At 43.9% G+C, this 18,695-nt stretch overlaps 1 protein-coding gene across 2 annotated transcripts; it reads left to right on the top strand.

Moving 5' to 3' along the window:
- Window positions 1-4,928: 4,928 nt before the first annotated feature.
- LOC110504560 (thymosin beta-a) lies at window positions 4,929-14,011 on the top strand. 2 transcript variants are annotated; one of them, XM_036970223.1, is made up of 3 exons: window positions 4,929-5,081; window positions 6,814-6,928; window positions 13,467-14,011. In XM_036970223.1, exons 2-3 carry the CDS (start codon window positions 6,826-6,828, stop codon window positions 13,505-13,507), a joined length of 144 nt encoding a protein of 47 aa, XP_036826118.1. In that variant the 5' UTR covers window positions 4,929-5,081; window positions 6,814-6,825; the 3' UTR covers window positions 13,508-14,011. The 2 variants fall into 2 exon arrangements, with proteins under 2 accessions (XP_036826118.1, XP_021438999.1); XM_021583324.2 differs by lacking the exon at window positions 4,929-5,081 and adding an exon at window positions 6,432-6,500.
- Window positions 14,012-18,695: the final 4,684 nt, after the last annotated feature.

Here is an 18,695-nt window from a genome sequence, read left to right as displayed (position 1 = left end):
AGAAGGGGCGTGAACCCCTCAACCCCGTAATGACAACAGCAGTGCTCCCTACACCGTTATTTCCTGTCGGTGTTGTAATGAATTATTCTTAACTCTATACAACCCATATTGTATTTAGTATATATTTTCCATTCATTATCTTAGGCGTAGTCGAGTCGGTTTATACTTGCGTATACCCTCCACTACGCCACTGGGTTTTACAAGAAGTGCACTCCGACATGAGTGCGCTGGTATTACGTTTGCTGTGCTTTCAGGATCACGAAATTGTCTGTAACACAATGAAGGACTATAAATTCGCCACTGAGCAAACATGTCTATAATACATATAAAGGCTGTTAAGATTTTCATGTTTCAAGAAAGTAGTGTGTATATTTGGTCTGGTGAATCGGTTTGATGCGCTGACTGAATGGAAACGGATCATGTTGAGTTTTTTACCTCGCTGGTCTCGGGAAGAAATTAAGCTTCCTCACTGTCCAAGACCGAGTCTACAAATGTGCCCGACACCGAGACAAGGCCGAGACACTCAATATGTGGTCTCGAGACCGGATTCGACACCGAGAACTTAAGTAAAGTTACTTAAGTAAAAATACTTTTTCGGGATATCTGTACTTTGACAATTTTCACTTTTACTTCACTACATTTATAAAGAAAATGATGTTCTTTTTACTCCATACATTCTCCCTGACACCCAAAAGTACTCATTACATTTTGAATGTTTAGCAGGACATGAAAATGGTCTAATTCACACACTTATCATCCCTGGTCATCCCTAATGCCTTTGATCGAGCGAACTCACTAAATATATGCTTCGTTTGTAAATTATGTCTGAGTGTTGGTGTGCCCCTGGCTATCCGTAAATAAAATAAAAACTAGAAAATGTTGCTGTCTAGTTTACTTAATTTATGGAATTTAAAATGATTTATACATTTACTTTTGATACTGAAGTATATTTAAAACCAAGTAGTTTTAGACTTTTACTCAACTTTTACTCGAGAGTGACAATTGGATCCTTTTTCCTACCACTGGGGGATTTCTTGTAAGTGCTTGTGACCGATTTGCACAGCCTTGTCTCATAGACTAGACATAACATAGTAAATATAAATACGGGATATTCAAATGAGTGTGCTGCAGTATGCTACCTTTGGTATGGTTACATAAGACATGGTTACTTAAGGCCAGAATGAAAGTAGTTTGGTTGGTCAGTGTGAATGGGAGGACGCATAAAGCAAATGTTTAGAAACCCAAAGGTTGTGAATTCGAATCTTATCATGGGCAACCTTAGCGTTTTAGCTAATTAGCAACTTTAACTACTACTTTTTAGTCATACATTTAACCTGAACACTTTAACCTAATTCCTTAACTTAACCCTTAACCCCTAGCCTAGCTAACATTAGCCAGCTAGCTAACGTTAGCCACCTAGCCACTTAGCTAGAATTCGTAACATATCATACATTTTGAAAATTCACAACAGAGTATGTATTGCAAATTCGTAACATATTGTAAGTTTAGCAAATTTGTAACATATTGTAATGAAACAGCAGGGAGCAGGTCTCGAACCCTCTGCCTTCTAGCCCGAAGTCCGGCGCGCTATCGACTGTGCCCCAAAAGCATGCTCAAGCGGCAGAGTCGATATCCGCGCTTATAAACACAGGGTTGTTACAATATAATACACATTGTAATTTGTAACATACCATATAGAATGGCTGGTGGAAATCCACAAATTAATACATACATTATGAAATGTAACATATCATACTAAATGTAATTTCTTGGATATGTGTACATAATAATACGAAATGCTCTGAGACCAGGTTGCACATATCTAACTATGGCTAGGCTATAAAATGAGATAATCATCTGTAGGCTAAACAAATCCTTTTCGGTGGTCTGGTAAGTAGGTTAAAATGTATTCTTTAAACTGTTGCTCAATGCATGTTTTAATTCTATTAGGTGTAATACATCATAGAAGATATTCAATAGGACATATAGCTATTGAGCAAGTTTAGATAGTCCCACAAGCTATTATTATTGTAAAGGGATTGTTGAATTGTGTAGTGTTATCAAGAGTTTATTAATGTGTTAATTATTCATATATTAAAATATAACATTATTATAACCTACATTTTTATGATTGTATTGTCCATTTAACTAGTCTACATCCAGCTGTCTCTCTATAATAAGCTGCTTCTCTCATCTGTCAGAGTGATAGGGCGGGATCCTGGAGATAACCAAGACAACAGGGAGGACAGAATGGTTTGGCCACTCAGCTTCCTGCATGGTGGGACTTCCAACCTGGTGTCCACTCTCGACACATTCCCTGTCAACAAGACTGTGTTCCGCCAGCAGTTTCACAGCACTGTAGTCAGTCAGGCTATAGGCCAACTCAGGAAGGAGGGTTTCCTGAAGCTCTACAGGTGGTGGTGATGAGAACCCTGAACGGGACACTGATATCTGGGCTATATTACACTTTCCTCCATCACCAACCCCTGCAGTGTCATCCCTCTCTCCGCGTTACCAGCTGTGGCTGGGCTCGGCACGGGCGTGGTGGAGGCATTGGTGTTCACGCCATTTGAACGTGTGCAGAATGTGTTGCAGGACGGGAACAACGGCCGCAGCCTGCCCACCCTAAGGAGTGTGCTGGCCCGTCTGGGAGCAGAGAAGCTGGGGATGGGGTACTACAGAGCCGTCATCCCCATACTGGCCCGTAACCCCCTGGGAAGCTTCGGCTACTTCGGCCGGAGTCAGTGCTGCTCTGAGGGAGAAGGGGCTTCCTCCTACAGTCTCATCCTTTCTGTGAGGAATTGTGATTAGTATGGTGATCAACATGCCCCTGCATCCTCTGTCTATGCTGGTGGTCAGCATGCCCCTGCATCCTCTGTCTATGCTGGTGGTCAACATGCCCCCTGCATCCTCTGTCTATGCTGGTGGTCAGCATGCCCCTGCATCCTCTGTCTATGCTGGTGATCAGCATGCCCCTGCATCCTCTGTCTATGCTGGTGGTCAGCATGCCCCTGCATCCTCTGTCTATGCTGGTGGTCAGCATGCCCCCTGCATCCTCTGTCTATGCTGGTGGTCAGCATGCCCCCTGCATCCTCTGTCTATGCTGGTGGTCAGCATGCCCCTGCATCCTCTGTCTATGCTGGTGATCAGCATGCCCCTGCATCCTCTGTCTATGCTGGTGGTCAGCATGCCCCTGCATCCTCTGTCTATGCTGGTGGTCAGCATGCCCCTGCATCCTCTGTCTATGCTGGTGGTCAGCATGCCCCTGCATCCTCTGTCTATGCTGGTGGTCAGCATGCCCCCTGCATCCTCTGTCTATCCTGGTGGTCAGCATGCCCCTGCATCCTCTGTCTATGCTGGTGGTCAGCATGCCCCTGTATCCTCTGTCTATGCTGGTGGTCAGCATGCCCCTGCATCCTCTGTCTATGCTGGTGGTCAACATGCCCCTGCATCCTCTGTCTATGCTGGTGGTCAGCATGCCCCTGCATCCTCTGTCTATGCTGGTGGTCAGCATGCCCCTGCATCCTCTGTCTATGCTGGTGGTCAGCATGCCCCTGCATCCTCTGTCTATGCTGGTGGTCAACATGCAGGCTGGGCTGGGGGGGGTGAGGCGGAGCTGGAAGGCACTGTGGGAAGGTCGGCTGAAGAGGAGCAGACCATACACATTTTATTAAATGTTTAAAAAGTGAAAAGTACAACTTTAAATTTTTATTTTACAGTTTTTAATTGTATTTTTGAGAAAAGAGAAGACAGCCGTTAAACATTCACTAACATTTGTACTGTATCTCTGATATCAGGTTTTTATGAGCCAAAAGATAATGATGTGTAATGGCTCTATTTCTTTCAGGTGCCTCACTGTTTCCTATTTTTTTATGTCAGGAATGTATCGGAGCCGAGGAGATCCATTTATGTTCAAGGTGCTCTGTCAAGGTTCGCCAACAGGTCCTTGATAACATTTCAACAAACAACTGCATATCAATCAAATGAGATATGTATCACTCAGGACCCTTCTTTTGTCTTATACTTATTGCTTCATTACCAATGTTTCGTTTCTCACAAAATGGACTATATAGTATATCTATTCTAATTGATTATATTCCACTCTCAATGATAATTGTTTTATTTAACTAGGCAAGTCAGTTAAGAACAAATTCTTATTTTGGGTTAACTGCCTGTTCAGGGGGAGAACGACAGTACCTTGTCAGCTCGGGGGTTTGAACTTGCAACCTTTCGGTTCCTAGTCCAACGCTCTAACCACTAGGCTACCCTGCCACCCCATAAAATTTTGACATCAGAGAACATATACTGTAAGTACCAGACTGTACTACTATACAATGTTGATCCACGAGGCTGCATTATGACATGCCTGAGTATTAGTACATGTTTTATCAAACCACACTTGAGTTTCACTTTGCAGGTTATTCTGAATATGTGTTTGCACTTTATACTTAAGCAATAAGGTACGAGGGGGTGTGGTATATGGCGAATATACCACAGCTAAGGGCTGTTCTTATGCACGACGCATTGCAGAGTGCCTGGATACAGCCATTAGCCGTGGTATATTGGCAATATACCACAAGCCCCAGAGGTGCCTTATTGCTATTATAAAGTTGTTACTAAAGTAATTAGAGCAAGTAAAAATACATGTTTTGTCATACCCGTGGTATATGGTCTCATATACCACGACGGAACAGCCAATCAGCATTCAGGGCTGGAACCACCCAGTTTATGATGAATTTTATATGGAGATGCTTCTTGCGTTGCCCTCTCCACTCAACTCTGGACCTGTAAGCTATGCTGTATGTATCCACAAAGTGGCGTTGTGGTATCACTGTCGGATTTATCAAATGAACGCTGCACAACATTGTCCCCCTCAACATCTCAACGAATGGATTTAACCTGGCCAATGGTATCCCTCCTCTGGATGGATTGGGCCAATGGCGGAGCTCAGATTGGTGTCTAGTTGGTGTAAAAAAAAAAGGCTGCGCTTTCCCTATTTAACCGTTTGTCCAACACATATGCAGACTACACCCTGACGTAGTACCTTTAACGGACATTCTCACCGCACATCCTCGGACCAGGTAAATATTGGTAGCTTTAATATACAAACGATTCAAATTCCATATCCCTGTCTCCCTCTATGTGTTCGTTAGTTTATGGATGCCACCCTATGTTGCCATCAAAGCCTAAAAACGTTATTCTGATGATCGTGTTATTATGTGTTTTTATGCAAAAATAAAAAATAAAAATAACAGACGGAAGGAAGGTGCGGTTGTATTTGATTGTCAGTAAATAATAGGCTATATATTATTTGTTATTATTAGACAATATGATTTAGTGTTAGGCTTTTTAATTTTTTTTTGTTGTTGCTGTGTTGACAGTTCTACAATGCATGCATTTAACGCACCTGCAGCATTCCTTTGCCAACTAGGCTATTTAACGTGTCAGTGTTTCCTTATTGTATGGTTAGGTTAGGCGAATTGTCATCATGGCTCTATCTATATCATAGTTACAGGCCTTGGTATGATGACATTCCGAATACATTTTATTGTTTTCAGTTGTCGCACTGTTACCTAAAAGCCCAATCAATGCATGTGATGCTGACGGCTGACATGCTTCCAGCCTACAGTCAGCCTTTTGGTTTGGCGGTTCATTGGGCTGCCGTTTATGATAAAAACATGTTCTAATAGTAAACTCAACATGACAGATCTGTCAAATTAGCTGATTTGACTGCAGATGGCGTTGACACCTATGAATGAATCTGTACGGTTTGCAGAAATTGGTCTGCAAAAACAACAACGTCACACCCAGCTATTGCACTCACGGGAACCGAGATAAGGTCTGCCTGCAAGCAGATCATGAGACTGTTTTTGAGTTCTGCGTTTGTGGAAGTATAAATTAAATATTTGTTCAAATAAAGCACCAGTGTGTGGAGGTGGAACATGATACACCATTGGCCCTTGCATGTGAAATCACACTGCAATGTACTGCCCTACCAAGCAAAAAGTCAGTAACTGCTCATAGCGTGGAACTGAGAAAAATGTATTTTATTTACCTTGGGTTCACAGTAACTTTGTGCAGTTACTGCTAACATGACCCCCATTTTCTCCAAAACACAATACAGGATACTTGTCCACATGATTAAGCATGTATTTAATGTAGCAAAAAATGACATTAACTAATCTTAGACCAAATGAGCAGTTACTGCCTTTTTGCTTGTTAGGGCAGTGTACACTTTCTAATAGTATGCTCAGAATTGTATTTGTGTTTGAATGAGTAGACTGCAGGTCTACACAGATCTAAAACACTAGGAAGTGGCACCTAAACATCCTAATGCGTGTAGGTTCATTCATTCACATCCTTTCATAGATTTTGAGAATACCATTCTTCCATCCCAATATGCTCTTTTTGCAGCCTCTCTCTCTCTCTCTGAAGCAGAAAGTTATGCGTTCCTGTATACTAGATAGAACCAGTGCATTGCAGCAGACCTGAGTGCTTGGGTAACATGACGCCATAAGAACAGCTCTCTATCTCCTGGATATTTGTTCTCCTTTGTTAGATGGTGAATGGTAATGTTGTGGGAGTGTGTGTTGATTCAAGTGACTGAATTACGTAACTAGCTAGAGAGTCTGGATTGTGTGTGTGTGTGTGTGTGTGTGTGTGTGTGTGTGTGGTAAAGGTGGGTGTGGCTGGATATACCTGCATCCACTCACCTGTATTCTAGATTACACATTTGTCTAAGGACTCTCTCCCTCTATCTCTTCTCGTTCCCTCTCTCTCTCGACATTTACATTCTGACTCCTTCTCCCTCAGACATCATCTAAGATGGGCGACAACAACCCAGTGAAGCAGGGAGTGGAGACCTTTGACAAGAAGTGTCTAAAGAAGACCAGTACTGCTGAGAAGAACACTCTGCCAACCAAGGAGGGTACGTTTCTCCTACCCTATCTACTTTTCTGTCTCCTTCCCAGTCTCCTTCTTTCCTGTCCTGTCTCCTAACCTGTCTCCTCCCCTTATTGCTCATACTCCTACGTCTGCCACACTCTGTAACTGTTAGTTGTGTATTAGTGTCCTTCTACTGTAGTGTTAGTGCCCTTCTACTGTAGTGTTAGTAGTGTGTTAGTGCCCTTCTACTGTAGTGTTAGTGCCCTTCTACTGTAGTGTTAGTAGTGTGTTAGTGCCCTTCTACTGTAGTGTTAGTGCCCTTCTACTGTAGTGTTAGTAGTGTGTTAGTGCCCTTCTACTGTAGTGTTAGTAGTGTGTTAGTGCCCTTCTACTGTAGAGTTAGTGCCCTTCTACTGTAGTGTGTTAGTGCCCTTCTACTGTAGTGTTAGTGCCCTTCTACTGTAGTGTGTTAGTGCCCTTCTACTGTAGAGTTAGTGCCCTTCTACTGTAGTGTGTTAATGCCCTTCTACTGTAGTGTTAGTAGTGTGTTAGTGCCCTTCTACTGTAGTGTTAGTGCCCTTCTACTGTAGTGTTAGTAGTGTGTTAGTGCCCTTCTACTGTAGTGTGTTAGTGCCCTTCTACTGTAGTGTTAGTGCCCTTCTACTGTAGTGTGTTAGTGCCCTTCTACTGTAGTGTTAGTGTCCTTCTACTGTAGTGTTAGTAGTGTGTTAGTGCCATTCTACTGTAGTGTTAGTGCCCTTCTACTGTAGTGTTAGTAGTGTGTTAGTGCCCTTCTACTGTAGTGTTAGTAGTGTGTTAGTGCCCTTCTACTGTAGTGTTAGTGCCCTTCTACTGTAGTGTTAGTATTGTGTTAGTGCCCTTCTACTGTAGTGTTAGTGCCCTTCTACTGTAGTGTTAGTAGTGTGTTAGTGCCCTTCTACTGTAGTGTTAGTGCCCTTCTACTGTAGTGTTAGTAGTGTGTTAGTGCCCTTCTACTGTAGTGTTAGTAGTGTGTTAGTGCCCTTCTACTGTAGAGGTAGTGCCCTTCTACTGTAGTGTGTTAGTGCCCTTCTACTGTAGTGTTAGTGCCCTTCTACTGTAGTGTGTTAGTGCCCTTCTACTGTAGTGTTAGTGTCCTTCTACTGTAGTGCTAGTAGTGTGTTAGTGCCATTCTACTGTAGTGTTAGTGCCCTTCTACTGTAGTGTTAGTAGTGTGTTAGTGCCCTTCTACTGTAGTGTTAGTAGTGTGTTAGTGCCCTTCTACTGTAGTGTTAGTGCCCTTCTACTGTAGTGTTAGTGCCCTTCTACTGTAGTGTTAGTAGTGTGTTAGTGCCCTTCTACTGTAGAGTTAGTGCCCTTCTACTGTAGTGTGTTAGTGCCCTTCTACTGTAGTGTTAGTGCCCTTCTACTGTAGTGTGTTAGTGTCCTTCTACTGTAGTGTTAGTAGTGCGTTAGTGTCCTTCTACTGTAGTGTTAGTAGTGTGTTAGTGTCCTTCTACTGTAGTGTTAGTAGTGTGTTAGTGCCCTTCTACTGTAGTGTTAGTGCCCTTCTACTATAGTGTGTTAGTGCCCTTCTACTGTAGTGTTAGTGCCCTTCTACTGTAGTGTTAGTAGTGTGTTAGTGTCCTTCTACTGTAGTGTTAGTAGTGTGTTAGTGCCCTTCTTCTGTAGTGTTAGTGCCCTTCTACTGTAGTGTTAGTGCCCTTCTACTGTAGTGTTAGTAGTGTGTTAGTGCCCTTCTACTGTAGTGTTAGTGCCCTTCTACTGTAGTGTTAGTTGTGTATTAGTGCCCGTCTACTGTAGTGTTAGTTCCCTTCTACTGTAGTGTTAGTAGTGTGTTAGTGCCCTTCTACTGTAGTGTTAGTAGTGTTTTAGTGCCCTTCTACTGTAGTGTTAGTGCCCTTCTACTGTAGTGTTAGTAGTGTGTTAGTGCCCTTCTACTGTAGTGTTAGTGCCCTTCTACTGTAGTGTTAGTAGTGTGTTAGTGCCCTTCTACTGTAGTGTTAGTAGTGTGTTAGTGCCCTTCTACTGTAGTGTTAGTGCCCTTTACTGTAGAGTTAGTGTCCTTCTACTGTAGTGTTAGTAGTGTGTTAGTGTCCTTCTACTGTAGTGTTAGTAGTGTGTTAGTGCCCTTCTACTGTAGTGTTAGTGCCCTTCTACTATAGTGTGTTAGTGCCCTTCTACTGTAGTGTTAGTAGTGTGTTAGTGTCCTTCTACTGTAGTGTTAGTAGTGTGTTAGTGCCCTTCTTCTGTAGTGTTAGTGCCCTTCTACTGTAGTGTGTTAGTGCCCTTCTACTGTAGTGTTAGTTGTGTGTTAGTGCCCTTCTACTGTAGTGTTAGTGCCCTTCTACTGTAGTGTTAGTTGTGTATTAGTGCCCTTCTACTGTAGTGTTAGTTCCCTTCTACTGTAGTGTTAGTAGTGTGTCAGTGCCCTTCTACTGTAGTGTTAGTAGTGTTTTAGTGCCCTTCTACTGTAGTGTTAGTGCCCTTCTACTGTAGTGTTAGTAGTGTGTTAGTGCCCTTCTACTGTAGTGTTAGTGCCCTTCTACTGTAGTGTTAGTAGTGTGTTAGTGCCCTTCTACTGTAGTGTTAGTAGTGTGTTAGTGCCCTTCTACTGTAGTGTTAGTGCCCTTTACTGTAGAGTTAGTGCCCTTCTACTGTAGCGTTAGTTGTCTATTAGTGCCCTTCTACTGTAGTGGTAGTGCCCTTCTACTGTAGTGTTAGTAGTGTGTTAGTGCCCTTCTACTGTAGTGTTAGTTCCCTTCTACTGTAGTGTTAGTGCCCTTCTACTGTAGTGTTAGTAGTGTATTAGTGCCCTTCTACTGTAGTGTTAGTTCCCTTCTACTGTAGTGTTAGTGCCCTTCTACTGTAGTGTTAGTAGTGTGTTAGTGCCCTTCTACTGTAGTGTTAGTTCCCTTCTACTGTAGTGTTAGTGCGCTTCTACTGTAGTGTTAGTAGTGTATTAGTGCCCTTCTACTGTAGTGTTAGTAGTGTATTAGTGTCCTTCTACTGTAGTGTTAGTGCCCTTCTACTGTAGTGTTAGTAGTGTATTAGTGCCCTTCTACTGTAGTGTTAGTAGTGTATTAGTGCCCTTCTACTGTAGTGTTAGTGCCCTTCTACTGTAGTGTTAGTAGTGTATTTGTGCCCTTCTACTGTAGTGTTAGTAGTGTATTAGTGCCCTTCTACTGTAGTGTTAGTAGTGTATTAGTGTCCTTCTACTGTAGAGTTAGTGCCCTTCTACTGTAGAGTTAGTGCCCTTCTACTGTAGAGTTAGTGATGTGTAGTTTCTCTTTATTTGACTGTATGTAAAGTAGAGGGTAAATCTTCACCTGACCATCCAGAAACAGTACACTGTACACTGTTGAGAAGAACACTCACCGTAGGTAACATTTTTACAGTTACGCCCACTGCATTCCAGTTATCAAGTACACGCTTGTCTGACTGCTATCCAGCAGCGTTACAGAACCGTGATGATATTTTAGTGGCTCTGAGGCCTGGCAGCCACCAGTTATTTCTTTGGTATTAATAACATTATGCAGAGTAGTCACAAAAGGCTGGGCTTTCTGGGCCTGTGCATTGAGCTTTGAAGTCAAGCTGCATTGGAGATGCAATCTTAGTGCAGTTAGGGGAGGAGAGTCTGCCTTCTGGTGCAGAAAGGGACTGTACTAGCTAAGGCTTTAGTGCCGACCTAAAGAGGTCTTAGTTCAGACAGGATGGACAAGGCTGAAGCCGTAGGTCAGACAGGAAATGACGTGACAGAGGAGCAGGAAGAGAGGAGTTACGCGGTCACCATGACAGCAGCCTCATCAACATGAACTGATCCTTATCACCCCCCTCCATCAGATTCTGCCTGATTCCTCCTTTCTCTTGTTCCATCCCAAATTGAACCCTTATCCCCACATAGTGCCTGGCTCTGGTCAACAGTACAGCATTTTAGCATTTTAAAGGGAATGCTCATATAACCTCTGTTGTTGCCTCTATCTGTCACGATCCAATCCTAACCTGAGATACTGCATGCCCACATCTCAAACTTCATACATTTTATTTTTTATTTTACCTTTATTTAACTAGACAAGTCAGTTAATTAAGAACATATTCTTATTTTCAATGATGGCCTAGGAACAGTGGGTTAACTGCCTTGTTCAGGGGCAGAACGACAGATTTTTACCTTGGCAGCTCGGGAATGCAACATTTTGCAACCTTTCGGTTACTAGTCCAACGCTCTAACCACTAGGCTACCTGCCGCCTCTACACTCTAACCACTAGGCTACCTTCCGCCTCTACACTCTAACCACTAGGCTACCTGCCGCCTCTACACTCTAACCCCTAGGCTACCTGCCGCCTCTACACTCTAACCACTAGGCTACCTGCCGCCTCTACACTCTAACCACAAGGCTACCTGCTGCCTCTACACTCTAACCCCTAGGCTACCTGCCGCCTCTACACTCTAACCACTATGCTACCTGCCGCCTCTACACTCTAACCACTAGACTACCTGCCGCCTCTACACTCTAACCACTAGGCTACCTGCCGCCTCTATACTCTAACCACTAGGCTACCTGCCGCCTCTACACTCTAACCACTAGGCTACCTGCCGCCTTTACACTCTAACCACAAGGCTACCTGACGCCTCTACACTCTAACCACTAGGCTACCTGCCGCCTCTACACTCTAACCACAAGGCTACCTGCCGCCTCTACACTCTAACCACAAGGCTACCTGCCGCCTCTACACTCTAACCACACGGCTACCTGCCGCCTCTACACTCTAACCACTAGGCTACCTGCCGCCTCTACACTCTAACCACTAGGCTACCTGCCGCCTCTACACTCTAACCACTAGGCTACCTGCCGCCTCTACACTCTAACCACTAGGCTATTGATGTGATTACTGTGATTGCTGTGATTGCTGTGATTACTGTGATTGCTGTGATTACTGTGATTGCTGTGATTGCTGTGATTACTGTGATTGCTGTGATTACTGTGATTGCTGTGATTACTGTGATTGCTGTGATTACTGTGATTGCTGTGATTACTGTGATTACTGTGATTGCTGTGATTACTGTGATTGCTGTGATTACTGTGACTACTGTGATTGCTGTGATTGCTGTGATTACTGTGATTACTGTGATTACTGTGATTACTGTGATTGCTGTGATTACTGTGATTACTGTGATTGCTGTGATTGCTGTGATTACTGTGATTACTGTGATTGCTGTGATTACTGTGATTGCTGTGAGTTAAAATTGTCAAAGAGAAACAAAAATATCTTCTTAGCGAAGAGCAATTTCTCAAGCAAGAATTTAGCAGGTTTTGAGTGGGGAGCGGAAAACAGAAAATTAGCTGTTATTGGCAGAGGGGTTTGGAACTCTCTTTCTTATTGGTCTATTAACTAATTTTACCGCATGGTGATGTTACCATGGAACGCCAAATCTCACTCCCACCAAAACAGGCTGAAATTTCAGGCAGCTTTTTCAAACAGCTCTTACACTGAAATTGCATCATCCTTTTCACAATTTCACAGTATTATTCCAAACTCATAGTGTGGAAATGTATATAAATTGTTTGTCAGTAGCAGTGTGGTAGGAGGTGTGATTTGGGTGGATATTCAAGATGTTCTCTGTCCGTAGCAGTGTGGTAAGAGGTGTGATTGGGAGAGCAGTAGTAAGCATCATAACCCCCACCCCAGGACAGAGAATACTGCAATAACCCCCACCCCAGGACAGAGAATACTGCAATAACCCCCACCCCAGGACAGAGAATACTGCAATAACCCCCACCCCAGGACAGAGAATACTGCAATGCAGGGAGGAACCTCTAGTAATGAAATCTAGACCCCCAATTGAAGTTGGTTGGTTAGGCTTTCTATTTCCAGTTCTCTATTTCCAGGTATTTACATCAGTATTACATGGTCATAATATTAAAATGACATGACAATTACTCTGTTACCATGTTCTATTGTGTAGTCTTCCATTTTATTTCTTAAAGCACAATTTCCCCATAAACTCTGGCAAGTACCAACTTAGACAGGGCTGTACAGTGCAGTATTACCAGCAGACATACCATATAGCTTCACTCAGACAGCCTCACACACACCTCTTGAAGATTTACAGTAGAAACCCGAGGAGAGGGTTGTTGATAGCAGGATTTACAGTAGAAACCTGACGAGAGGGTTGTTGATAGCACAATAAAAGATGCTTGACTATTGGACTGGCGGTTTTACCAGCCAGACTGATAACGAGCCAATGACAGGAGAGGAACCATCTGTCTCAGAAGCTGCCTCTCAACCAGCCCCCCTCCTGATGAGAGTGGAATCTTCCTGTGTTCTATTGCTCAGTGATAGCTCGTGATTTTAACGTTCTGTATGATGATGTACTGCCATTTTCTGATACAGTATCTTCCATTTTGGATGGGTTGTGATGTCCTGTTTTGAGTGTTTTGAAATAAATGAGGTGATTAACAAATATATATGATAGTTTGATTACTCAATATGCCATGTATCCATCACAACAGTGATCAAGACATAGACTAATCACTAAGTCTCTTGCTCTCCCCCTCCCTCGCTCGCTCTTTCTCTCACAGATATCGAGCAGGAGAAGAAAGCTGAAGAGGGCTCCAAATGAAACGCCATGGTTCCTCTCCTCCAGTCATCCCTCTCTCTTCTCCTCCACCTAATAAATATGACTATCGCTTCTGCTTCTTTCCGTATCGCCATGTTAGTTAATCACAATGGCGTTGACTCTGATGCTGTGGGGTTAGGGGTGCATGATTAGTAAAGGGAAGGCCAATATGATTTTAACTGTCAAATGTTTTGAATTAGGCTTTTTTTTATGCAGTCTTGGTTGGAAAGGGGTGAACTAAGATAAAGATGGATGAGCCAGGGTTGAACAGAAGGAAGAAATGAATACGTTGTGTTTGTGTCTATGAGCGATAATACTGTCACCGTCTGTTCCACTGCCCAATGTTCTGCCTGTACACAGTGCCATTCTGGATAAGTTCTGTAACAATAACACTGTCAACTATGCCCAATGTTCTGCCTGTACACAGTGCCATTCTGGATAAGTTCTGTAACAATAACATGAGAGAAGATATTTTTGTTTTAATAAAATGAGTGTTGTAGAACTGAATTTGGGTCTTGTCTTAATTATTTTGACTTCAGTCAATAAGTGTAATCTTGTGATGTTTTTATCATTATATTGAGTATACAATCCTATTAAGATTCATTAAAATATGTACAGCACATTTTGGAAAGTGTTTAGACCCCTTGACTTTTTCCACATTTTGTTATGTTACAGCCTTATTCTAAAATGGAGAAAAAAAAATCCCTCTCATCAATCAACACACTATACCCAATAATGACAAAGCAAAACAGGTTTTTAGAAATGTAAGCAAATGTATTAAAAATAAAGAACGGAAATATCACATTTACATAAGTATTCAGACTCCGTACTTTGTTGAAGCACCTTTGGCAGCGATTACAGCCTCAAGTCTTCTTGGGCATGACGCTACAAGCTTGGCACACCTGTATTTAGGGAGTTTCTCCCATTTTTCTCTGCATGTCCTCTCAAGCCCTGTCAGGTTGGATGGGGAGCGTCGCTGCACAGCTATTTTCAGGTCTCTCCAGGAATGTTCGATCGGGTTCAAGTCCGGGCTCTGGCTGGGCCACTCAAGGACATTCAGAGACTTGTCCCGAAGCCACTCCTGCATTGTCTTGGCTGTGTGATAGGGTTGTTGTCCTGTTGGAAGGTGTACCTTCGCCCCAGTCTGAGGTCCTAAGTGCTCTGGAGCAGGTTTTCATCAAGGATCTCTCTGTACTTTTCTCCGTTTATCTTTCCCTCGAACCTGACAAGTCTCCCAGTTCCTGCCACTGAAAAACATCCCCACAGCATGATGCTGCCACCACCAACATGCTTCACTGTAGTGATGGTGCCAGGTTTCCTCCAGACGTGACTATCACGTTTCAGGTAAGACGCAGATGCAGACGACATCGAAGTAACAACAGCTGAGTTTAGGCAAAAAGCAGGTCAAGGCAGGCAGAGGGCGGTAATCCAGATAGGTGGGGCAAAGGTACAGGACGGCAGGCAGGGTCAGGGGAGGCAGAATGGTCAGCACTGGGAAAACTAGGAAAACAGGAACAATCAAGGAAACAGGAGACAAAGGGCTGTGAGACATTGGTTTAACTCTGGACACATGAAAGGTAAGATGTATATGAATGGTACGGGGCAGCAGAAGACGAACAGCAGAGGGGCTAACGACTTTGGAGGGGCAGATCCCGGTTGGACAGCCATACCTTCTGTCCTAGCCAATGCCGGGGTCCGGTTGTGAACTGCTTGTCGTCGATACCTGGAGGTGGTCTTGAGGAGGGCCGACCGGGCTCTCCTCCAGGTACGACGACAGCGGTGAACAAACATCTGGGCAGAAGGTATGCCGACCTCTTCTTCCTGCTCAGGGAAGAGCGGGGGCTGATACCCCCAGGGAACACTCAAAAGGTGATAGGTCCGTGGCAGAGCAGGGAAGGGTGTTGTGGGCATATTCAACCCACACAAGCTGCTGGCTCCAGGTGGTAGGGTTGGCGGAGACCAGGCAGAGCAGAGTCGTCTGGTTGGCTCGCTCCGACTGGCGGTGGAACCCGGAGGACAGGATGGCCAACAACCCAATGAGGGTGCAGAACGCCTTCCAGTACTGGGGGGAGAACTGAGGACCCCAGTCGGAGACCATGTCTACTGGTAGACCATGGATCTGGAAGATGTGCTGCATGAGCTGGGCCATCTCTTTGGCAGAGGGTAGTTTGGGGAAAGGAATGAAGTGGGCAGCTTTGGAAAACCGATCCACCACAATCAGGATGGTGGGGGAAGACCCGTGACAAAGTCCAGGGAGATGTGAGACCAGGTACGGTGAGGGACAGACAGAGGTTGGAGGAGACCAGCCAGAGCTTGCTGAGGAGTGTTGTTCTGTGCACAAACCATGCAAGTGGCGACAAATGCGGACATGTCATGTCAGGAGATGGTGTTTCGTAGCTGGTCCGGATCTGCTGGGTCAGTCATGGTCAGTTCGTACTATCACGTTTCAAGTAAGACCCAGATGCAGACAACGTCAAAGTAACAACAATTTATTAATCGAACAGGGGCAGGCAAAAAGCAGGTCAAGGAGGGTAGAGGGCGGTATACAGATAGGTGGGGCAAAGGTACAGGACGGCAGGCAGGGTCAGGGCAGGTAGAATGGTCAACACCAGGAAAACGAGGAAAACGAGAGACAGGAGCAGAGGGTAAAACACTGGTAGGCTTTACGAAACAAAACGAACTGGCAACAGACAGACAGAGAACACAGGTATAAATACACAGGGATAATGGGGAAGATGGGCGACACCTGGAGGGGGTGGAGACACTCGCAAAGACAGGTGAAACAGATCAGGGCGTGGCAGTGACACTTGGCATTCAGGCCAGAGTTCAATCTTGGTTTCATCAGACCAGAGAATCTTGTTTCTCATGGTCAGAGTCCTTTAGGTGCCTTTTTGCAAACTCCAAGCAGGCTGTCATGTGCCTTTTACTGAGGAGTGGTTTCTAAATGGAGGACTAAATGGCCACTCTACCATAAAGGCCTGATTGGTGGAGTGCTGCAGAGAGGGTTGTCCTTTTCGAAGGTTCTCTCATCTCCACAGAGGAACTCTGGAGCTCTGTCAGAGTGACCATCGGGTTTTTGGTCACCTCCCTGACCAAGGCCCTTCTCCCGATTGCTCATATTGGCCGGGCGGCCTGCTCTAGGAAGAGTCTTGGTGGTTCCAAACTTCTTCCATTTAAGAATGATGGAGGCCACTATGTTCTTGGAGACATTCAATGCTGCAGACATTCCTTTTACCCTTCCCCAGATCTGTGTCTCGACACAATCCTGTCTCGGAGCTCTACAGACAATTCCTTCGACCTCATGGCTTGGTTTTTGCTCTGACATGCACTGTCAGCTGTGTGCCTTTCCAAACCATGTCCAATCAATTTAATTTACCACAGGTGGACTCCAATGAAGTTGTAGAAACATCTCAAGGATGATTAATGGAAACAATTTCGATTTCGAGTCTCGTAGCAAAGGATCAAAGGATCTGAATACTTGTGTAAATAAGGTATTTAATTTTTTGTTGTTGTCTAGAAACCTTGTTTTCACTTTGTCATTATGGAGTATTGTGTGTAGATTGATGAGGGGGGAAAAAATGTAATCCATTTTAGAAAAAGGCTGTAAAGTAACAAGATGTGGAAAAAGTGAAGGAGTCGGAATACTTTCCGAATGCCCTGTACATGAATGGACAAAGCCATCGATTATGTGACACCATTCATTCCTATGTGAAGACTCAATAGCGCATTGAAGCCAAATGAAGTCCGTTAAGATGGCGTCTCATGGAGACATAGGATGCGCAGTTTGAGCTACTCCAGGAAGTGTCGTTGTTGACTAGAGCAGTTGCAGGCCGAACGGGGTACTGCAGATGCCATTAGTCACTAAATTATCCTTAAATTATCCTTCTGCATGATTTTAAAATAATCAGTTCAAGGACATACATCTGGTGTATTACAATAAATCATTTGTACCATGATTGTCTTCAAAACATAATTTTATTTACATGAAGATTGATCATGAAGATTACAATTTTTCCATTCACTATAATTGGAGGCCCTGTTTTCTGCAAACAATGCCTGCAGTACCGCCTTGAACCGCCGTGGCTTCAATTAGAGGGTTCAGTCGTTCTCCATTGATACGGTGCTTTTGTTGGCCCTAAAATGAAAATATTTACATGTCATTGTGTGCTACACAGGTATTGCAATACTATTTAGTCTCAGCCAAGTGTAACATATGTAGCTAGTCAGCCGTTCAACTGATACCTCCAACTCTAACTACAAACTCAAGCAAAGCTGAGGATCCTCCAGTCAAACATGAAACACCCTTCACTATGCTAAAACTATTACAGTGATGCGCCTTCAAACAAAAGTTAACAGCAGATGTTTTTCATAGGAACAGCATTGCAGCACAACACAAGCACAAGTATAATCTGAGCTGTACATTTAGTTGGGCGCTTCCTTGAATATTGAAATGCAAGCTCTACCAAGGTTTCTCCCCACACATTCTGCATTGCTTGGGTAAAACTTTTAGGGTTTTTCGATATCCAGCCTGGTGTAGTGACAGTTTCTGTCCCAAATGGTACATTATTCCCTATATAGAGCATTACTTTTGACCAGGGCACTATGGGCCTGATCAAAAGTAGTGCACTACAAAATTAATAGACATTTGGGACACGACTGTACCCCTCTCCTCCCTCTGCCTCTGCAGCAGGCCTCAGAATGCCCCTCTCCTACCTCTGCCTCTGCAGCATGCTCCTCTCCTCAATCTGCCTCAGCAGTGGACCAACAGAGTTATGAGTTATGGGTGCTGTATTAGCTGATATATATATTGCATTATCTGGAGTCTTCTTCTGCACAATTACCCAACACTTTTTAAGTTACGGCACTGCAAAAAAAAGGGGAAGTCAAGATCATGTTAGTAACAGGTCTGCCTGTTCTTATAGCTGAGAAAGAGAGGACTCATGTCAATGAATTTAGCAGAGGAGATTTGAAATAACTGGGTACCAAGAAGGATGTTGTTTTTAAACCTCCGGTTTGCTACAACACGTTTCCTCTGGATCCTGCTTCCACTTGTGGAATAGACTTGCCAGATCTCACAGACACACACTCCACAGTGTGTTTGACTCCACAGTGTGTTTGACTCCACAGTGTGTTTGACCCCACAGTGTGTTTGACAGTGTATTTCTGACATATTACTGTAAGTAAGAGGGAG

The sequence above is a fragment of the Oncorhynchus mykiss genome, chromosome 31 (genome assembly GCF_013265735.2).
Source record: "Oncorhynchus mykiss isolate Arlee chromosome 31, USDA_OmykA_1.1, whole genome shotgun sequence".
Classification (NCBI taxonomy): Eukaryota; Metazoa; Chordata; class Actinopteri; order Salmoniformes; family Salmonidae; genus Oncorhynchus; species Oncorhynchus mykiss.
The sequence above is the reverse complement of the archived record's forward strand: the minus strand, read 5'-3'. Positions and strand labels throughout refer to the sequence as shown.